Source organism: Myotis myotis, unplaced genomic scaffold (genome assembly GCF_014108235.1).
Source record: "Myotis myotis isolate mMyoMyo1 unplaced genomic scaffold, mMyoMyo1.p scaffold_m19_p_9, whole genome shotgun sequence".
Taxonomy (NCBI): Eukaryota; Metazoa; Chordata; class Mammalia; order Chiroptera; family Vespertilionidae; genus Myotis; species Myotis myotis.
In genome coordinates, this window is record NW_023416401.1 from 38,385,490 (window position 1) to 38,405,743 (window position 20,254).

The window sequence follows — 20,254 nt, forward strand, 5'->3', positions numbered from 1 at the left end:
CCACGCACACCGAGGGGGAACACTAGACGGCCCAGGGGACTTCGCTCCGCCGCGGGTCCAACGGGAAAAAGAACCCGGGAGAGCGAGGGCGAGGAGAGGCGAGGCGAGAAAGGGACTGGGCAGGAGCGACTGCAGGCACGAGGGCGGGGCGGGCGCGGGAGGGCGCGAGGGGGCGCGGGCGCGGGGGCCGGCCGCCCCGCGGGCCAGGGGGAGGGGCGCTGGCGGGCGCGGCGCCTCCCGCCCGGGGTGAGCGGCGCGCGCGGCGGCCCGCGGCACAGAGCGCCGAGCGGGGAGCGCGGCCGGCGGCGGGGGAGGGCTCGAGCGCAGACGGCCGACGCGCGGCGCGGCTGCCATGGGCGCGCAGTGACCGCTGCTCAGCGCGAACTTTCTTGGCCGCGCGGAGCTCCAGGCTGGCGGTGCGTCTCCTCCGTCACCATGAAAGGTAGGGCGGCGGCGGCGAGGCGGGGCGGGCTGCGGCTGGCGCTGGAAGGGGTGAAGGTGCGCCCCTGCACGCACTTTTCTCGGGGTCGGGGCGGGAGAAGAGCGGGCGCCGGGTTCCTGCCTGCACACTGGGGGCGCTTCGACCTCCGGGGTTGGGGCTTGGGAGCGTCCAAGTATTCCCCGTCCCATCGTGTCTCTTCGAATTAGTCTGAAGCCCGAAGTCGTTGTTTACGGATTCCAGTTCCCAACTTTTTAATTGAAAAAAGATGCCGAGGAGAGTTGGAGGCATCATCCTTCCCTCGAGCCCGCTTTCCTCTCTGCGGCGCTCCCCGGTCCCCGGGGTCCGTTTTCCTCCCTGGGGTGGCCGGGTCTCCATCCCAGAAGCCGGTGGCTGTGCGGCGGGCCGGGTGTTTTCTCCGTGACTCGGGGATGTTCTCGGGGCGCCCTCCCCACATCTGGCAGTGATTAGGTGCCCGCGGAGTTCAGCTGGCTCGCCAAGTGCGTTTGGCATCTTTCTCCGCCAGACCCACTGCCTGGAAAATAACTGCCCTCCGTGATTCCGCGTCCCTTCCATGTGCCCGCTGGTGGAGTTGGCGGGCCCACGTGTGCTCAGGGGTGACACACACCATCCCGTTAATCGTCCCCTGGGCGGTGTCCAACGCAGGCAGGTCCAGGGAGCGTCAGATGGGATGTGCCTTTAAACAGAATCACCAGGGGGAAGGGCTTTGCAGAGCACCCCTCGGTGCAGTAGAAACAAGATTTGTCTGCAGGTCCCTGATTTGTTTGTGAGATAAATAATGACAACGGAGGCACCAAAGGGAATCATTTGGGGCGAGGCCGGCGTAGTGTATGCACGAGACTCGAGTTCCTGGTTTTGTGCTCGGATAACACGTGTCAGTCCCTGCGTGGGCTGGGCTGGTGCGAGGGGGTTGGGTGCGAAATGCCATCCGACCCGCGGTGACCGAGTTTCCAGCCACCCGCGACCCCGCGATGCGATCGCTGTCTGGGGGAGGTGCCCAGGGAGCCCCACGCGCTCCAAACGTAACTTCTGGCTCTAAGTTTCTCTGAAAGGCAGTTCTTGCTAAACACTCCAGAGCGGTCTGTCCGACCAATTACCTCTCCTTCCGAGGCGGTACGTCTCCAAATCGGGAGACCCCGGGAAGGGCTGGGGCGGGGGCCACAGAGCACCAGGTACAGAGTAGCCCTCTGGAGGGGAAGAGAAACAAAAGATTATGGTACAGCGTGATACAACTCTCTGGCTAGAGAATTTCAAAACGCAGTGTGCGTTCTTCCTCTCTCCATCTCAGTTTCTCTTCTCTCATTTACATTTTAGGAAACACAGTTTCCTTAGCTAGCACTGACGAGAGGATCCTTCCAGAAAGGAAAGAGGACGCATGGCTCAAAGTGACTCTGGGGCTCCGCTACCCTCATTTTAGCCAGAAGTTAGTCTTCTCGCGGCTGGTCACTGAAGCCAGTAGCTTTTGAATTCTTGGAAAGATAAACTAGCCGCTCACTCCTTCAGCTCCCAGGTGGACTCTTAAATGCTGAAGACAGTGTTTTTGACTGGGTAATGACTTTTTGCACTTTGGGTACTTTTCATCGTAATTGCAAATCTGTAATAGAAAACACCTAAAAATTCTAAACATGTTTTTGTGATAGTTACACTGCCTTCTGGATCAGCTTGCAGACCTCCCAGGAGAAGGCTCTTGCTTACCCCCCGTGGTCTGGGCACTGCCTCAGTGGGGGAGGGGGAGTGATGGACGGATGAATCCCTAGTTAGACTTGCCACTTTGAAACCCTCTTTAAAAATAAAATGTTTGCCAGAACCGGTTTAGCTCAGTGGATAAAGCTTCGGCCTGCGGACTCAAGGGTCCCGGGTTTGATTCCAGTCAAGGGCATGTACCTTGGTTGCGGGCACATCCCCAGTGGGGGGCGTGCAGGAGGCAGCTGATCCATGTTTCTCTCTCATGGATGTTTCTGGCTCTCTATCCCTCTCCCTTCCTCTCTGTAAGAAATCAATAAAATATATTTTTAAAAAAATAAAAATAAAAATGAAATGTTCTGTAAGAGGTTCGCTTACCAACTATTGCCATATAGTTTTCATTCATTTGTCTGTTTGCTGAGGTGGGGATAGAGGGGACAGTAATAGGTTTTTTTTTTAGTACTGACTAAGTGTATGGTACCCTCTATAAGCACTCTATCAATCAATCCTCTCAGCAACCCTGTGAGGTAGTAGGTATTTTAACCCTCACATTTTAGATGTGGAAACTGAGTCCAGAAGAAATAAGAACTGGCATTGAGAAGGATGGTAGTAGGCATCTAAAGACAAGCTTTGCCAGTTTCCCGGTATTGCTTGGAAAGATGTTGAACACCAGATAGGCTAGACGAGAACCTCGGATAACTAAACAGCCAAGTAACCCCATGTTGGTGCAGCAGCCAGGACGGGGTGGAGACAAGAAATTGGCCACAAGCCTTCTGAAGCCAAGCACAGAGTGCCTTTCTAGCCAAAAAGGAAAGCCGCCTTTACCAAGTGGAATTATTTTGACAGTTTGCCATAGGTAAACATCCCAAAAATTTCCTTGGTTTTGTGATTAATGGTGCATAGGTATTAACTCATTATGCTTCAGAAAGGCAGTGTTTCCTTAGACTTTGATTTTCCTGAATGACAGGTGTCAATGACAAGCCTTGCAAATTCTTAAAATTAAAGTATTAAGTGAAAACATTATTTTTTTTTAAAAAAATATATATATAGTTTATTGATTTCAGAGAGGAAGGAAGAGGGAGAGAGAGATAGAAACATCAATGATGAGAGAGAATCATTGATTGGCTGCCTCCCGCACGCCCCCCACTGGGGATTGAGCCCGCAACCCAGGCATGTGCCCTTGACTGGAATCGAACCTGGGACCCTTGAGTCTGCAGGCCGATGCTCTATCCACTGAGCCAAACCAGCTAGGGCAGTGAAAACATTCTTTAGCCAAATAGAAAATTAGTGGACACCTTAGAAATTATAGAAGTTTATTTCCAAGGCAAAAATTTAGCTCTTGTGTGCACCAGATGCCTTTTTATAAGGCACCTATTTGACTTTATAATTCTGGTGTTTAGATCTTAGACATGGCCTTTGTAGTAACCCAGGCTTCTGGAATGTAATTCCCTATCTGCTATGAGCCACAGCGCCACCTATCCATTGCATTCAGCAAATATCTGTCTCTGTTCTCTTTCCTCCATCCCTGGAGTCACAAGTACCAAAATAATGACATCATTATATATTTTCCAGAAGAAAATTACTTACCCCGTTGCTGCAATACTTGAAGTCTTCCAAACTGATTAAAACATGTAGTTGGTTTTAATTTGCTTCCAATTTTATTTTCAATTAGCTGTACTGTACCATAAATCTCATAGTTTTGGATAAATATTCACATTTTTTAAAGAAGGAATCTGACTCCTCTAGAGTTAGGTGTGTCATTACTAAATTACATTTTTGGTTCTAAAAGTTGGGAATGTTGGTGAGTTTCAGTGCAGCAGCACTTGTTGCCTAAGAGACAGCTGAAAACAACCGCTAGCACATGGGACCACAGAAGTCCAAAACACTGTCATCATTTAACACAGGGAGGAGGTTGGCGCCATCAAAACAGTGTTCAGCTGCTTATTTTTGTGCTTTTTATACAAAAATTTCTGAAATACTATTTGGCAATAATGCTTTTAAAATGCACAGTAAGCAGTAGACTTCTACTTCCTGTTGTGTTTTGGGACTCCTTGCTTTTCTAGTGTCGCTTAAAATTTTTTTTTAAATTTCAGTTTATGTTCAATATTATTTGGTATTATTTTCAGGTGTACAGCATAGAGGTTAGACAATCATATACTTTACAAAGCGATACCCGCCCCCCCCCCCATATTTTCAATACCCACCTGGCAGCATACATAGTTATTACAGTACTAGAGGCCTAGTGCACAAATTCATGCACGGGTGGGGTCCGACTGGCCAGCCCCAATAGGGGCAGATTGGGGTCAGGCCTGTCTGGAGAAGGAGATGGCGGGAGATTGGCTGGCTGGCCGGCCCCAATTGGGGCCCAATCAGGGCTGAGCTGGCTGTGGGGAGGGGCCCAACCCCGATTAGGGTGTGGGGGCTGATCGGGGGCCAGCGGCCTGGGGAAGGGGCCATGGGTGGTTGGCTGGCTGGCCCTGCCCCTGATTGGGGTGGGGGGGCTGATCTGGGTGGGGCCGGGTAGGGGGAGGTGCTGCAGGAGGTTGGCTGGCTGACCCCACTCCCTATTGGGGTGGGGTATGATCAGGGGTGGGGTTGGGGGGGGGGCGCCAGGGGCTGCAGGCCAATTGGGGTGGGGCGGGACCAGCTGGGGGGAAGGGCTGTGGGGGGTTGGCTGGCACCCCTGCCCCCTGATCAGGGTAGGAAAGGCCGATCAGGGGTGGGGCCGGCTGAGGGGAGAGGGCACAGGAGGTTGGCCGGCTGCAGTGGGCGTCATAGCGACTGGTTGTTCTGGTCCTTACAGCGTTATGGTCGCTGGCTTTTTATATATATAGAAGATTAACTATACTCCCTATGCTGCACTTTACATCCCCATGACTGTTCTGTAACTACCAATTTGTAATTCTGAATCCCTTTACCTTTTCACCCAGTTCCCCAACCTTCTTCCTTTCCCAGTGTCTCTTTAAGATTTCTTGTCCTTAATTGGGATAAGCAAACAAGTGTGTACGGGCTGACTACATTTAACATGGGAAGATTCATGTTTTCTGAAGGGAAATGAAAACAAAATGAGGCCTTTCCCCCTTCACTGATTGGGAATTGGGGCTGCCCTTCCTCTGAAAGGCAAATTTACAATTACAATCTAATTATACTTTTGACTTTCCATTAGTTTGGGGATGCTTGACATTCTTAAGCTGAGGTTTAATTATTGCAAAGTATAGATTCTTTTCTGTGGTCTCCTGTGGAGTTTCTCAAGATTGTTCCCATGCCCCCTGTTCACTCTGTGGCTTATCCACCGAAAATGGTGTGCGTGGGGAAAGCTGGCAGATGATAGCTTCCAAGCTGTATCATAACTAGGTGTCTCATTTTCCGATTAATGCTTGTTCTCATTAAAACATTATTTCAAAACAGTTGATGCAACTACTGCCAAAGCAAGTTAAATGGCCCCTGAAATATTAGTTTTCAAATGGGAAAACTGACATTTAATTTTTGTGATAGAAAAGGTATATTTTGTCTTGAGTCATCCCAGCATGTGAGTGATCTCTCGGGGGGCAAGTCTCTGACACACACGGCTCCCCACGGTGGGAAGAAGGGTGAAGCTCCAGAAGAGGAAGCCCAGAGTGGTAGCAGAGCCCAGCCTTCCTGCTGGCAGTATATGGTGAGGATGCTTTGGAGCTTCAGCTGTTGAATCAGAGTGAAAAGAGTCAGGCAGTTTGGGGACTGGGGACAGTATTCTAGGTCTTTGAAGTAATCATCCTGCGAAGAGCGGCTACCCCCACTGTGGGGTAGGCTCCACCAGCTGGTCCTACACTTTCCATCTTAAAAAAAAATCCTCACTAGAGAATATATTTATTGGAGAGAGAGAGAGAGAGAGAGAGAGAGAGAGAGAGAGAGAGAGAGAGAGAGAGAGAGAGTGTTATGAGAGAGAAACATTGATCAGTTGCCTCTCATACATGTCCTAACCCGGGATTGAACCCACTACCTAGTTATGTGCCCTGACCAGGATTTGAACATACAACCTTTTTTGATGTGTAGAACAACGCTCCAACCAACGGAGCCACCCGGCTGGGGCTGCCTCTTCCATCTTTTGCTAGTGTGCCACTCCGAAGGCACAGCCTCCCTCAACTTCTGGAGTTCCTGTCTATGGCTTTGAGGCAGGGAACAGGGATGAGGTTGATCTGAACTGTGGTTTGTGCTTACAAACAACTTTTTAGGTATGGCTGATGGGCCACTTAATATCTGCACTTGTTATTTTTTCCTTTACTAATAGCTAACATTATTGAGTACTTGCCATGACAGGCTTTATTATTCCCTCTGTTGTACAGATAGGAAAACTTAGGCTCAGAGAGCTCGAGTTAGCCGTTTCAGGGTACTTAGCTCGTTAGTAGGGAAATTGGTATTCAAACTCAGTCTGAGTCCAGAATCCACATGTTACACCTCTAGCCTAGTCTCCCTCTTAGCAACACCATAATAATTCACTCGATCAACACACAGTCAAGTATCTACTGTGTGCTACATTCTGCTAGATACTGAGTGAGCAAGATAGAGAAGCTCCTGCTGTCTGGATTCAGATCTATAATAACCTGACATCAGAGGTCTGAAGAAATTGATGTGCTCTTCAGCCAGTCACTAGGCTCTCCAGTTGGGAGTTCTTGCAAAGATGAAGCAGATTCCAGGGTTGCTGCTGGATGTAGCATTCATCTTCTGGGAGGTTTTGCTATGGCTGATTGGATGAATGTGGATGGCCCACTGAGGCCATCAACTCTAAAAACAGCCCCTGCAAGATCCTTGCTGACAGGTTTACAATGAGACAAGAAACATTCTCAGAAGTGCCATTTTTTTTCCACTATGAAGTCCTCTTTTTAAGAACAGACTGTAACCACCAGTAGGTGATCAGTAAAATAGAATAATCCTATATAATAAAAGGCTAGTATGCAAATCAACTAGACAGCAGAAAGACCAGTTGCTATGGTGCACACTGACCACCAGGGGGCAGATGCTTAACACAGGAGCTGCCCCCTGGTGGTCAGGGCGCTCCCACAGGGAGAGCACCACTCAGCCAGAAGCCAGGCTGAGGGCTGGTGAGTGCAGCAGCAGTGGTGGGAGCCTCTCCTGCGTCCGCAGCAGTGCTATGGATGTCCGACTGACAGCTTAGGCCTGCTACCCCAGGGAGCAGGCCTAAGCCATCAGTTGGACATTCCCCGAGGGCTCCCGGACTGCAAGAGGGCACAGGCCAGGCTGAAGGGCCCCCTCCTCCCCCCGAGTGCATGAATTTCGTGCACTGGGCCTCTAGTATAGTGTAATATAATAATATAATAAATATAATATAATATAATATAATATAATATAATATAATATAATATAATATAATATATAAACGTCTTAAATAAGGGGCAGGGAGGTTTAGGCACTCTTCATAGAAAGTGCTATCTTTATTGCTAACAACAGTTTCTAAGCAACCATTCAAACCATTCAAACTGCTAACTTTTCATCAAGCAGTTGTTTGATTTCTTTAAGAGAATGATATTTGAAGAGCCCAAACCAACATAGTACCTTGAAAAGGTCTTGCCAATTGCTTAAGCGACCTTCGTAATTACATAGCAGTGAAAGCCAATGTAAGCAGAAACTAGTAATCCCAAATTAAGACTCCAAAGATATGTTTAGAGCTCTTTTAACCCCTGAATTGACTATAATTATTCAATCAACACTCTTAAAAATATAAAAGAAATGTGTTCTTCAATATGGGAGATTTAATAATTTTATTGTACTTGGATATATTAAATATGACTCTCTGTGCTTCCTGAATGGTTTGGGACTATAACTCAGTATCACATGGAGTCATATTCAGTAGCCTAAGTTGGACTTTTGACTTTCTGCGTGAAAAACTAACTTCTTGTTGGTTCTGTGGAAGTAGCTAAACTTCTTTGGGTCTCAGTCACTTCCTTGTGACATAGAAATGTTAGGGAACTAGTTGATATTTATATAGCAGTTTATTATTCATAGGTAAAAATTGTCCAACTTTAGAGTTGAAAATATTACTTTAAAATATAACCATTTCATAAAATGTAATTATATGTACTGATTCCAGGAGTTGAATCCGGTGATTTTAATGTGATGGCAAAGAGTGTGGGCTCTGAATCCAGAGGGTCTGGTGACCACATGCAAATTACAAAACTACTGGCGCCCCCAGGGTCCTCATCTGTCAAATGGAAGAATAATGTCATCTACCAGATAGAGCTGTTTTGAGGATTAAATAGGTTAGTGTAGATCAATTGTTTAGAATGGTATCTAGCACTTAATGGGAACTCAAGGCATTTCAGTTGACCTGCTGTTTCCCTCAGGGAGTAATATAATTGCCAATTATGAACCATTTATGGTAAGTTTACCATGAAAACAAAAGTTCAGTTTTGAAATGAAAGTAATTTTCAAATGACAAATGTGCTAAAACTGACCTCAGGGACAGGAAGAGCTGTGCTCTCAGTGGAGGACAGTGTTAAATTGGTCCATCTCCAGCTGCCGTCACTGGTGTTAATGCCATTTTTTCTAATATAGTAAAAAATCAGCCCTACTGAAAATGCAGGGACCATATTTATAGCGAGGTTTGTCACTCTAGTGAAATGGTACAATTTTCTCCTTTGTTAATGATAGTGGTATAACACTGGTAAATATATGTAAATACATTTAATATAGCTAGGAACATTAATTTTCCAGGAGCACTATTATTCAGGTGCCTACTAATAATGACATAATATTTTTATAGATTTGTATCTCAAACCCAGTGTCCACCTTTATCCAGTTAGGATATGACATCAAGGAATTAAAACATAAGACAAATTTGTCTCTAGATAAATGTTAGGACAGATTTATGTATATGTTTTCTTAACCACTTGGCATCTTGTCTGTTTAGTTGGTATTGTGCATTTCCCATTAACCTGTCACCTTACCATTTTATTTATCATTTATAATTGGGCCACAAGGCCCTAACTAGCTTTCATTTATTCTTTATCCAGGTTGTTATTTAGACATCTCCAAATGTTTACTATGTGTGTAGCCTCTGAAGGAACTTGCAGGCTGGTAGGCAAGATAAGATTTACGCATAAACAACTGGAATCCAACGTAAAAGTCAAATGTCCTATTTGAGGTTTAGGCAAATGTAGCTGGAGGAACCAGGAAGAGAGGGCAACCTGGCTGAAGACAGGGTTATTTTCATTTGGAGGGGAGATTTGAGCTGATTCGTTAGATTGAATTACATTTCACATTTCAGGTTACATTACTCTAATAGTAATTTAATAGACATTAAAGAGGCAGTTGGTACATCAGAGCCACCCTGAAGCTGTCAAGTATGACATGTCAGCGTGGGAAATGAGAGAAAATCCAACTCAAAAGTTTTCTCAAACTCTGTCTACTAAGCTCTATTTTGGTCCATCATTTGTAATTAATTACAGTATATTGCTTTGGCATATTTGTTTGCATAAACTAAATGTAAAGTTAAGTGATTTCAAAACAAAACAGATGTATAAGTTTTGTGGGTATTTTGTTTTTTTTTTTAAACAAAGGCCACTTGTTTTTTTCTGTGCCTCCGGAGAAATGGATGGCATTAGTTTTTCTTGCCAAATGACCCGTGTCCCTTCAAGGGCCCTTATAAAATTTGAGGTGAGTGTTCAAGTCCTCATCCAGACTCTCTTGTTATTAGCCTGACCAACATGATTGGATGAGAAGGTCCTTTGTTGAAGAAAGGAGGTCCATCGCCTCCCCTGTAGTTACACATGAAGGATGGATGTAGGGGTCAAGGTTTTGAGTGCCATATTTGTTTCTTTTTAAGTGTTGAAGTTGGCTGCTGGGGGAAATTTGGTTTAGTCCCCACTACCAATTTGGAATAAAAGTAACAAACAGTCCTCCTCAATTTTGATGGACTGTAACAGAAGGAAAAAGATACTATATCTCTCTTTGTCCTAAAAACAAGAATCTGCTATTTTCACAAGCATCAGAATTACAAATTATGCCAGAATATGGAGTCATTTTATGTCTTTATAATTTTGACTTAAAAAACACCCAAAAAGTAATCCCATTGCAAAACATGAAACTCAGAAAGTAGTTGAGTAATTAACATAAGTCCCTTGGAATATTTGAAATAATCTACACTTATTTAAATGGTTACAGATTCCTTTATCCATTTAGGATGGGGTAGGGGGAAGACCCGGAGCTGTTGAATGGGAGACAGGCCCTATGAAAAATCTCCTGAACCTCAGGTATTTTATTACATGCACTGACTCATTCACTGGCAGAATACGTCCATGGCCCAGAGATGCCAGTGGGGTAGCATGAGGTTTTATATTTGTAAAGCTGTAAAACCAGGGCAGGTATTATCAATACTGCCCTTAGGGTTAAATCAAGGTTAAAGTATGTCTGTCTTCAGTTTTTACAGCCCCAAGTACATTGAGGTAAATTTTCTTCGATATCCCATAGGCATTTCGGTGTCAATGAGCTACGGCCCAGATTGAACCCACCCTACATATGTCTCTTCCCTGCTGTTGCCCTCCCCCAAATGCTAACCTCAGACTGGAGCTCTGTGTCTTTTGAAACTAGATGACTAAAGTAGTCCCTACGCAAACCTAAAGCTATTCTGTGTTTCACGAACATTCAAGTTCTGGGATATTTATTTTGGACTTTAAAGCACAGCAGCTGCTATCTCTACCTCTGCCACCTTATTAAAAAAAAAACAACAACACACACACCGCCTCATATTTATTGTCAGGTGCTTCTGTTTACCAATTCACTTTTCCATCCCAACAATGTGTGATGGGAATTATTAGTCCCATCTTATAGGAGACTGAGAGGCAGATGTGAGCTTATGTTGTCAGTACAAGGTAGACCCATTCTTCAAACCCAGGTCTTTCAGTTCCAAAGCCCAAGCTTTAGCATTACATCAGCATCTGGCCTTAGGAGAAAAGTCCTCCAAAATAGCATAGCAGCATCTGAAGTGATCCCCGAAATATTTAGCAATCCTGTGACACATTGTGGGGGCCACAGTTCCCACAGACAACCACCTGAAAACGACTCCATGGGACACTGGCCAGTGGAGAGTGGCTGTAGACTTGGGGATCCAGATTGCACTGAGCATGAGGCCCTAGGGGTGCAGGGGCACCTTCTTCCCTCCTCACCAAGAGGCCTTCCACAATAGGTAGTGGTGGTGGGGACAGATGGGGGGCAGCTTGCAGGAATGCTCATAGCAGAGGGTGTCCACGGGCTGGTTGGAAGCAGTGATATATTTGAACAGTGGATGGGAATGTATTGTTTTGACATACATCACTGACAGTGATGACTAGACAAGAGCTGGAGCTGCCTCAAGGTAGAAACAGTAGAGAGTAGCTGGTGGACATGCGCACATGAATGGCAGCACTGAGCTCAGCTGGGAAGAGAGGTCTACATTCAGTCTAACCTCTGTCCAGGGTCCTTCATCTTGGCTTCTGAAAAAGTCTGAACGTGTTCTGTTCAATTTGGCGTGTGTCGGAACCTGCTTGGTGCCTGGTCCTTAAGGCTGGAGGTCCCAACTTGTTACTCTGTTGCGTCAGGCTGAACTCCATACACTGGCCCTTTGGAGAGCAGGGTGCCTTCTCTGCTCAGCAGCGTGTGTTGGACCTGGGCGCTTTCCTTTGCCTACCTGACTTTTATCTTCCATTCACATTCCCTTGTTTTGTTTGCTTTACTTTATTTTTATCAAAGTTAGAGATGTGCATAGTTTAAAGAGTCCAATAACATCACAGATTTATTATGAAAAACAGTTTCCTGCCCAGCCCTCCATCATTTCATCATTTACCATTCCCCAGAGACAACCTCTTAGAACATTTTTGGCATTTGTTTTTTCTTTTTTTACATTTACTTTTCTTTCCGTTATCTACTGATGCCTAATAAACCATCCCCAACCCTGTGGCTTAAAACAACAGCTGTTTATTTTTTCATGATTTTGCAGTTTAGGTCAGGCTCGGGAGGACGGCTGGCCTCTGCTTCCCAAGGTGTTGGCCGGGCGGGACGGCGTCACTCCCATGGAGGGAGCGTCAGCGGGGTGGACAGAAGGCTGAGGGCTCTCTGCTCGCTCTTTATCTCCTTCCTTTAACAGTCCCTCATCCTCCAGGGATCCTCTCTCTCCAGGCGGCCCCTAGTCCAGCAGGGTAGTCAGACCTTTCACATGACAGCCGCCTGCAAGGGGACGGAAAGAAGCTGGAAGGCCGCTAAGGCGTAGGCTCCAAGGCCACCCACTCTGGCACATTCTATCAGCCAAAGCCAGTCACAGGGCCCTTCCAGGTTGAAAAGGAGTGGAAATGGACTTACAGGTAGAGGGATGGAAATAATTGTTGGTAGCCCTTCATGCAGACATCCTCCCAGGACCCATATCATGACCCGTAAGTGATATGCTTCTGGTATGCTTCATTATTTATTGTTATTATTTTAGTTTTAGGCATTATATATTGGCTTCCCTTTAGAGCAGATGAGAATTTAGTCCTTTCACCCTCCATCTAATGGACACCTGTTGCCCTCCATCGTCCCAATATAATTGTGTCCCAATCTTGATTGGCTCAATATTCAGTGTTTGCCTTATTACAGTGAAGTAAATGCTATTCACAGCAGACACGTATTTCTTTCTTGTGTAACTTTGTTTCCCCTGGCGTTAATAATCCTCTTATTTTGTTTGTTTAGTTTCCTATGTATGTATGTATCATCATTCATTCCAAATCGCTTTCCTAAATTGCTGTGCAATGTGTTCAGACACATTGGGTATTCTCCCATTTTCATCTTCTTGAAGAAATTTTTTCTGGAGCCTTATGACCTACTCAGGATTAGGGTTAAGATTAGGTTAGGGTCCATATATGCGCACAAACACACACACACACACACACACACACACACACACACACACACACACCTTTCTAGCTTTGTTCCTATTTTAATGGAATGCATTCTCCAACAACTTTCTGGAAACAGTGTGCATGAGAGGTACATTTTTGGAAAATCTGTAAGTCTGGAAAGTTTTTTCTGTTACCTACTCATTTAATTGAGATATTTCTATGTTGGAAGTAATTTAGCCTTGGAATTTTGAAGACACCGATCTATTTTCTTTTAGCTCCAGTTTGCTGTTGAGACGTGTGAAGCCATTCTTTTTGTTTATTTATTTTTATTCTGTGGTAATCTTTCTTTTTTCTGTCTGGAAGCCGTTAGGGTTTTCTTTTTGTCCTTGTTGTGAAATGACACAATGACGTGCCTTGGAGGAGATCTCTTTCCTTTCTCTGTGCTGGAAAGTAATGGGCCCTTTCATTCTGGAGAACCATGTCTTTCAATACTGGAAAATGTTCGATTGTTCCTGCGATGGTTTTCTCCCTTGTTCCTTTTTCTGTTACTTGAATATAAGACCCACCTGAATTGATTCTCTAATTTTTTCTTGTCTTTACTCTTTTCTATTTATTTGTCTTTTTTTTTCTTTCTGGAATATTTCAACTTTATCTCCCAACTCTTAAGTTTTCATTTCTGTAATCATATTTTTTATTTCTGAAAGTTTTTCTTTTTCTCTGATGGTTCCTTTTTATTTTTTTAAATTAAACGTATTTGGGTGGCAATGCTTAATAAGATTATATGGGTTTCAAGTGCACAGTTCTATGATACATTATCTTTATATTGCATTGTGTGCCCACCACCCAAAGTCAAATCTTTTTCACTCATATGTGGGTTATAAGACTGAAAGCAACAAATGAACAAACAAGATAAACAAAAAAACAAAAAAACTTATAGACACAGACAACAATATGATAGTTACCAGAGAGAAGGAGGTAGTGGAAGTAGAAAAGGGTAAATGGTAATGGATGATGGTTCCTTTTTATAGTACCCTGTTATTATTTTAAGGATATTTTATTTTCTCTTATCTCCATAAAGATATTAATAGTAAGATTTGTGTGTGTGTGTGTGTGTGTGTGTGTGTGTGTGAAATTCCTTACCATTTAGTAGGCACTCCTCATTTCTCCCCAAGTCCCCAGCCCTAGGAAACCTTTAATCTGCTTGTTGACTCTATGAATCCACCTAATGTAGAGATTTCATATGAATGGAGTCATGCAATATGTGGTCTTTTGTGACTGACCTCTTTCACTTAGCATAATGTTTTCAAGTTTCCTCCATTTTGTAGCACACAGCAGTATTCCATTCATTTTAATTGCTGAATAACATTCCATTGTATGGAGATACCACAATTTATCCATTCATTAGTTCATGAGCATTTGGGTTGTTTTCCCCCTTTTTTTACAATAATGAATAATGCTGCTATAAACATTCATGTACAAAAGTGGGTGTGGACATACGTTTTCATTTGGATGTATACCCAGGAGTGGAATTCCTGGATCATATGGTATCTCTGTGTTTAGCATTTTTGAGGAAGACTGTTTTCCAAAGTGGCAATGCCATTTTGCATTCCCACAAACAGTGTTGGAGGGTTCTAATTTTTCATATCCTCACCAACACTTATTATCTATCTTTTTTATTATAGTCAATTCCTTCTTAAATATATGTTCAACCAGTCCTCCAATTTTAGCCTCCTTTCAGAGTTATTTGGGTCCCTTTTCAGAATTCTATGGTATAAATCATTGCTTCTTGGCTTTCTCTGTTGCTAGTAAAAGGTTTAGTTTCTTGGGTCTGTGTGGTCATTACCACCACCGTGTGGAGGGACCCACAGGCTAGCTTTTAGTCTTGGCCTGGCTACTCACAGGCTGTAAGACCTTGGGTCAAAGTATGTTAACTTCTCTGAGCCTCAGTTTTCTCATCTGTAAAACAGAGAAACACAATGAATGGGAAGTACCTGATATTCAGTAGTTGTTGACTAAATATTCATTCTCTTATCTTCCCCAAACATGATGGTCATTCAAAAAAAGAAAGAGTTCGTCTCTGTCCATCAAGAATTCATCAGTTAGTGGGAGAGATAGACATAAGAATAATTCTAACCTGCTTAATTTTCAACAACTATTGAATGCCTGTAATGTCCCATTTATGTACTAGTTGCTGAGGGTTACAATGTGACAAATTTCCTGTTTTCAAATGGCTTCCCATCTGGTGGAGTCAAAACCAAAGTTGAAATATAAGGCAGACAGTTAACTGCTGTCACACTGATGGAAAGGAAGTATAAGGGAAGGAGAGGTGATGTCTGACCGTAGGGATATTGCACAGCTTGGCCCACAATAAAATAAAAATCACATTTTGAAATAGGCAAGCCATAGCTCGTAGGTATTAAAGCGAAAATGCTTAAGTACATCTGTGGAAGCCAAGAAAGTCCCTGCTTGTAGATATAACTCAAATCACACACGTTTTGTTATTTAGTAGGTAAAGGTTGCCTCTTTCCTGCAGACAAACTGTCAGAGCAGGGATCAAGTTCTGATCATTACACAGCTTAGAGGCCTTAAATCTTAGCCCAGTCCTTGCTCATGTTGGAGTCACGTGGCATAGGTTGTGTCAGAGACAGATTTTGAAAAGTGGCAAGTTGCTAAAATGACTGCATATTCTCTAGGGAGAATATCCTTATTTGAATACATCACCTTTGCAGGCCCCCGTTTCTATAAAGACAACCTGGGACACACGTAGCTTGGGCCTACACAGTGTGAGGAAAAGATTTCGAGAACAGAAAATAACATTGCACATAACATTAGGCTTGTTTGTCTTCTTTAGACCTGTCTGTCAGCCATCGTGGGCCCTGTCATTGCCTTTTGCCTTCTAAAATGCCCAAGCATTAGGAACGCCTGACTTCGAATTCTCCCTCCTGTGGCTCTTGTAGCCTGAGGAGGATTCTCCACACATCACACACCCCATCAGCTCTTGCCTCTCCCTCATTCTCAATTCCCCAAATGCCCAACTCCATCACCAGCCTGACCTGGCTGTTTATCAGCTGAACAGCTGGGAGAATTTGGCAGCAGGGCTCTCAGGGACACCTATGCTGATGAACTCTTATACCAAGTGTTACCTGCCCAACTCTACTGCTTTTAAGGATATTGAAAGCATGGAGTAAACCAAACAAGTTTTGTTTATCTTTCTCTCTCTTAGCACTTCTCAGAGTCTCTAATAGTTCAAAATCCATGATGAATTTCTGAAAAAAGGGATATAGTGTGCAATGTTTCCCAGTTCTCTTTTTCACTTCAAAAAAAAAATTTAAGAAAAACTGATAATCCCAGTCAGACATTATATGTGGTACTTTACTTGTACCCCTTATATCTCATGTAATTTTCTACCTAATTTTAGAGTTGGATGAGATAGAAATTTGTATTCTTTTAGTGGCTGCCATGAAAATTCCTAATTCTTTAGGGATGAGGATTAAGACAAGAAGCAGAAGATCCTACTCTAGTTCTATGAGGGGGTCGTCTGTAAGGCCTTTGTTTTCTTGCACCCCCTAATGAGTTTGGGCATGTTAATTTGGAAGGCAGAGCTGGAATGCTTTAATAACAAAAGTATGAGACATTTGAAGTTCCCAGGGAAACTTCAGGAAGGAGAGAGGAGTCAGTCAGACTAAATGCTGCATGGGAAAAAGATCAGAGAGGGAAAAGGAAACAAACAAACAAACAAACTAATGGTGGGCCTGCTGAAAAGAAGCTTTGGAGGAGAGCAGAAATGTCCAATGGGAAATTCTATGCTATTTTTATTGGGAATGCAGCACAGACTGCTCTTTTGTTCCCACTGTGAAATCTTCAGTGGTGCCTCCTTGGCCCACACGGCTCGCGTGTGAGTAGGTTCTTTTGCAGACTTGGCACAGCGGCGGAGGGGCTGGAGCTGGCAGGGGAAGCTGACGTGTGGGTGGCATCGTCCTTCACTTATGTTCATGTCTCATCAGCTCCCCTAGGCTGTAAGCCTTTATTGAATGAATGAATGAATGAATAAATGCATGGCTTTCTAAGCAGAAGCAGCAGATAAGGCTTTTTCTTTAACTGAGACTAGACCCAGCTGCTCAGCCATTAATAGGATAGAATTACTTAGTAAAGTAGGGGATTAATATGTATTTTGTGGAACTAACCAATTGCTGGGTCAGTGAGAAAGGTGCTGTTCTCTTGGTTGTAAGCATGTTCTTCCCTGTAGAACAGTGGTTCTCAACCTTGGCTGCACATTAGAATCACCTGGGAATCTGTTTAAAATCCTGATTTCTGGGCCCCATCCTCCGGAAATTCTGTTTTTTTGTTATGGGGTGGGGCCACAACATTAGTAACAAAGAAACAGAATTTCTGGAGGATGAGGCCCAGAAATCAGGATTTTAAAAAGATTCCCAGGTGATTCTAATGTGCAGCCAAGGTTGAGAACCACTGCTGTAGGAAGAACTAAAGCTTTAATCTTTAACATCAGAAGACTACTTTAATTATGAACATCTGGCCTTCTAGAGTCCAAATACCTCACCCCTGTTCTCTGATAAGGAAACAAAGGGAAAATACAAAGATATCACACTTCTCCATTCTTTGTTAGAAGATAATTGCTCTCTTACATGTGTTTTCATAGCATTTTATAACAAACTAGTGTTCTGAGGTTCACCACATTGTATTGCAGATAGCATACATCTTTGGTTTCTCCATAACACTTCAAGGTTCAGATATAGCCAGGCCCTATGTCCTGTTTGGGGGCTGAAAAGATGATCACAGAGGCTTTATTTTCTCCCTACGTGCCTCTCTGCCTTGAAAGCCTTTCGGCTTCTTGATGGAAGGGACCATGTCTCACTCACTTCTGAAGCCCCACTGCCTGGCAGCCTCTGGTTCATAGTAAGTGCTGAATCAATGCTTTTGAACTGAATTGCATGTGGGGAGAAAGCTGGGTGCTGGTGCAGTAATGGTGACCAATTCAAGAATAATTGGAAAGGCCTGGTCTTGACACCTTTGTTTGTCATCAAAAGTGACCTTTAATTGCATAATTAATTGCCCGCACCTACACCTGGTAGAACTAGAAAAGGAGACGTTCTTTACTGATGTGACAAGGAATTGCATCATGTTCACATTAAAAAAAACTTAAGCTTCTTTGGTAGAAAGCTTGGCTGGCATAACATCTCTCTCGTTTCCACAGTGGCTCTGAATTTAGGAATTTCCACAGCCGGTCTACCTTCTGAAATGCATTACCTGGGAAACCACTTGTCAGTCCCAGTTATCCAATGGAAAGGGAGTGGAGAAGGATTTGGTTATCATTGCAGGAGTCAGGCTGGGCTCCTGAGATGCCACAGTTGGTGGAAGAGATGACCACAGAGCCCAGCCAGCATCGGCAAGGGAGGGCTATAGGCTCAATCATTGGAATATAACTTAACTCTTCGGATTTATTCATTTAGTCATTCATTCAACAAAATTTGTTAAGCCCCTGCTCTGTGACAGGCACCATTCTAAGGATAGGGGATTCATTTTTTAAGCAAGACAGAAAAGTTTCTGCTTACAGGACTCATGATCACACACACACACGAGGATATCAGAGAGTAATAAGATAGGATGGTGTGATGGAGTGGCGGGGTGGTGGTTGGGAAAGGCATCTCAGAAGTGTCATCATAAGGAACAGGAGGAAGACCCTGTGTTCTTTCTCAGAAAACGTGTTGCGTTCCAGGAGCAGAGGGAAAGCCACTGTGACGAAGGGGAGGGGGAGCAGGTGGAGTCGCACAGTTGAGCCCTGCACTGACCCTGCACTTCTGGGCCTCACCAGGCTTAACACTGTGTTTTTTCTTCTCCTGCAGACGACTTTGCAGAGGAGGAGGAGATGCAGTCCTTCGGTTACAAGAGGTTTGGTGAGTTCTGACACAGCTTTTTCCTTCTCTGTGCTTGATCTGGGATACAGTAAGACCATTGCTGGACCCTCGACACATGAGTATGGGTTGCTCTGAGGCCCCATGTTGGTTGGAAGTTGAGTTTCTGTATAACAGGTGGATGATTTCTCACAACACTGAGGGCAGTGGAGCAGGAGCTGTGCTCAGGCATGTAACGCTTATGGGGTTCGATGGGTGCAAACCAGCTGGCGTAAAAGGCAAAACATGGTGGGAAAGGTAAACCAGTGACAAGACAGGAGCAAAAATACATGGAATTTCTGCTTCGATTTTAGAAAACATCTTCCCTTTTTCCTCAGGCCCCATGCTCATAACTCAGTCAATGTTAGTAGACAGTGAGAAGACTTTTTCTAGAAACCCAACTAAACACATGTGCTCTGTGGTAGGCTGGATTATGGTCCCCCAAAATGTCCACACCCTAATCCCTGAAACCTGAATGCTACCTTGTATGGCAGCACGTGCTTTGCAATGTGATATAGTTAAAGAACTTGAGATGGGGAGGTTATTCTGGGTTATCTGGGTGAGCTCTCAATGCAATCCAAGTGTCCTTATAATAGAGATGGAGAGGGAGATCTGACTACCTAGAGGAGAAGGCATATGATGATGAAAGCAGAGATTGGAGTGATGTGCTCTGAAGGCGGAGGACGGTGCCATAAGCGCAGATGGCCACTAGCTGAAGTGGCGAAGTGACACAGGTGAAGCTGAAAAAGGCAAGGAAATGGATTTTCTGTCCAGAGCCTCTGGAGGGAGCACAGCCCTGCCAACATCTTCATTTCAGCCAGTTGAAGCTGATTTCAGACCGTGGCCCCTAAAATTCTAAGAGAAGACATTTGTGTTCTTTTAAGATGCCGCATTGGTGGTAATCTGTTGAAGCAGCTCTGGGGGACTAATTCGCACTCCTCTGCCTCGGAATCCGCTGATGTGGGGGCTCTTCTCTCTCTGACCAGGCTTCTCGTATTCGGCAGTTTGGCTGTGAGCTGCCAGTGAACATTGCAGAATTCCAAAGGTACTTCAAGGGAACTGAGGTTTTCTGTCCAGCTTGTTTCTGTGCCTTGGGCAGAGGAGATGAAGAAGGTTGGAGGAGAAAAAGAGTGTGTGTGTGTGTGTGTGTGTGTGTGTGTGTGTGTGTGTGTGTCAGAGACAGAGAGAGACATACACACACAGAGAGACACAATATGAAGGAGAATGAATCTACTTCCTGTTGCTTAACAAACATCCTTGCTGGACTTTGATAAAAGTTAACAACCCCCAGCTGCTCTGGCTCCCTCACTGCTTTAGCGTTTTTCCTTCTGGACACACACTTCTGCATTTCTTTCCGGAGA

General features: G+C 44.5%; 1 protein-coding gene across 2 annotated transcripts in view; it reads left to right on the forward strand.

The window, feature by feature from the left end:
* Positions 1 to 254: 254 nt before the first annotated feature.
* The window catches only part of COLEC12 (collectin subfamily member 12), a 179,540-nt gene continuing 159,540 nt past the window's right edge, over positions 255 to 20,254 (forward strand). Inside the window, exons 1-2 of one of the 2 annotated variants that reach the window (XM_036321270.1) lie at positions 255 to 442; positions 18,846 to 18,896. In XM_036321270.1, coding sequence (XP_036177163.1) covers positions 436 to 442; positions 18,846 to 18,896 — 58 coding nt within the window. In that variant the 5' untranslated portion in view covers positions 255 to 435. The remainder of the gene's footprint in view (positions 443 to 18,845; positions 18,897 to 20,254) is intronic. The other variant, XM_036321271.1, reaches the window with a different exon arrangement.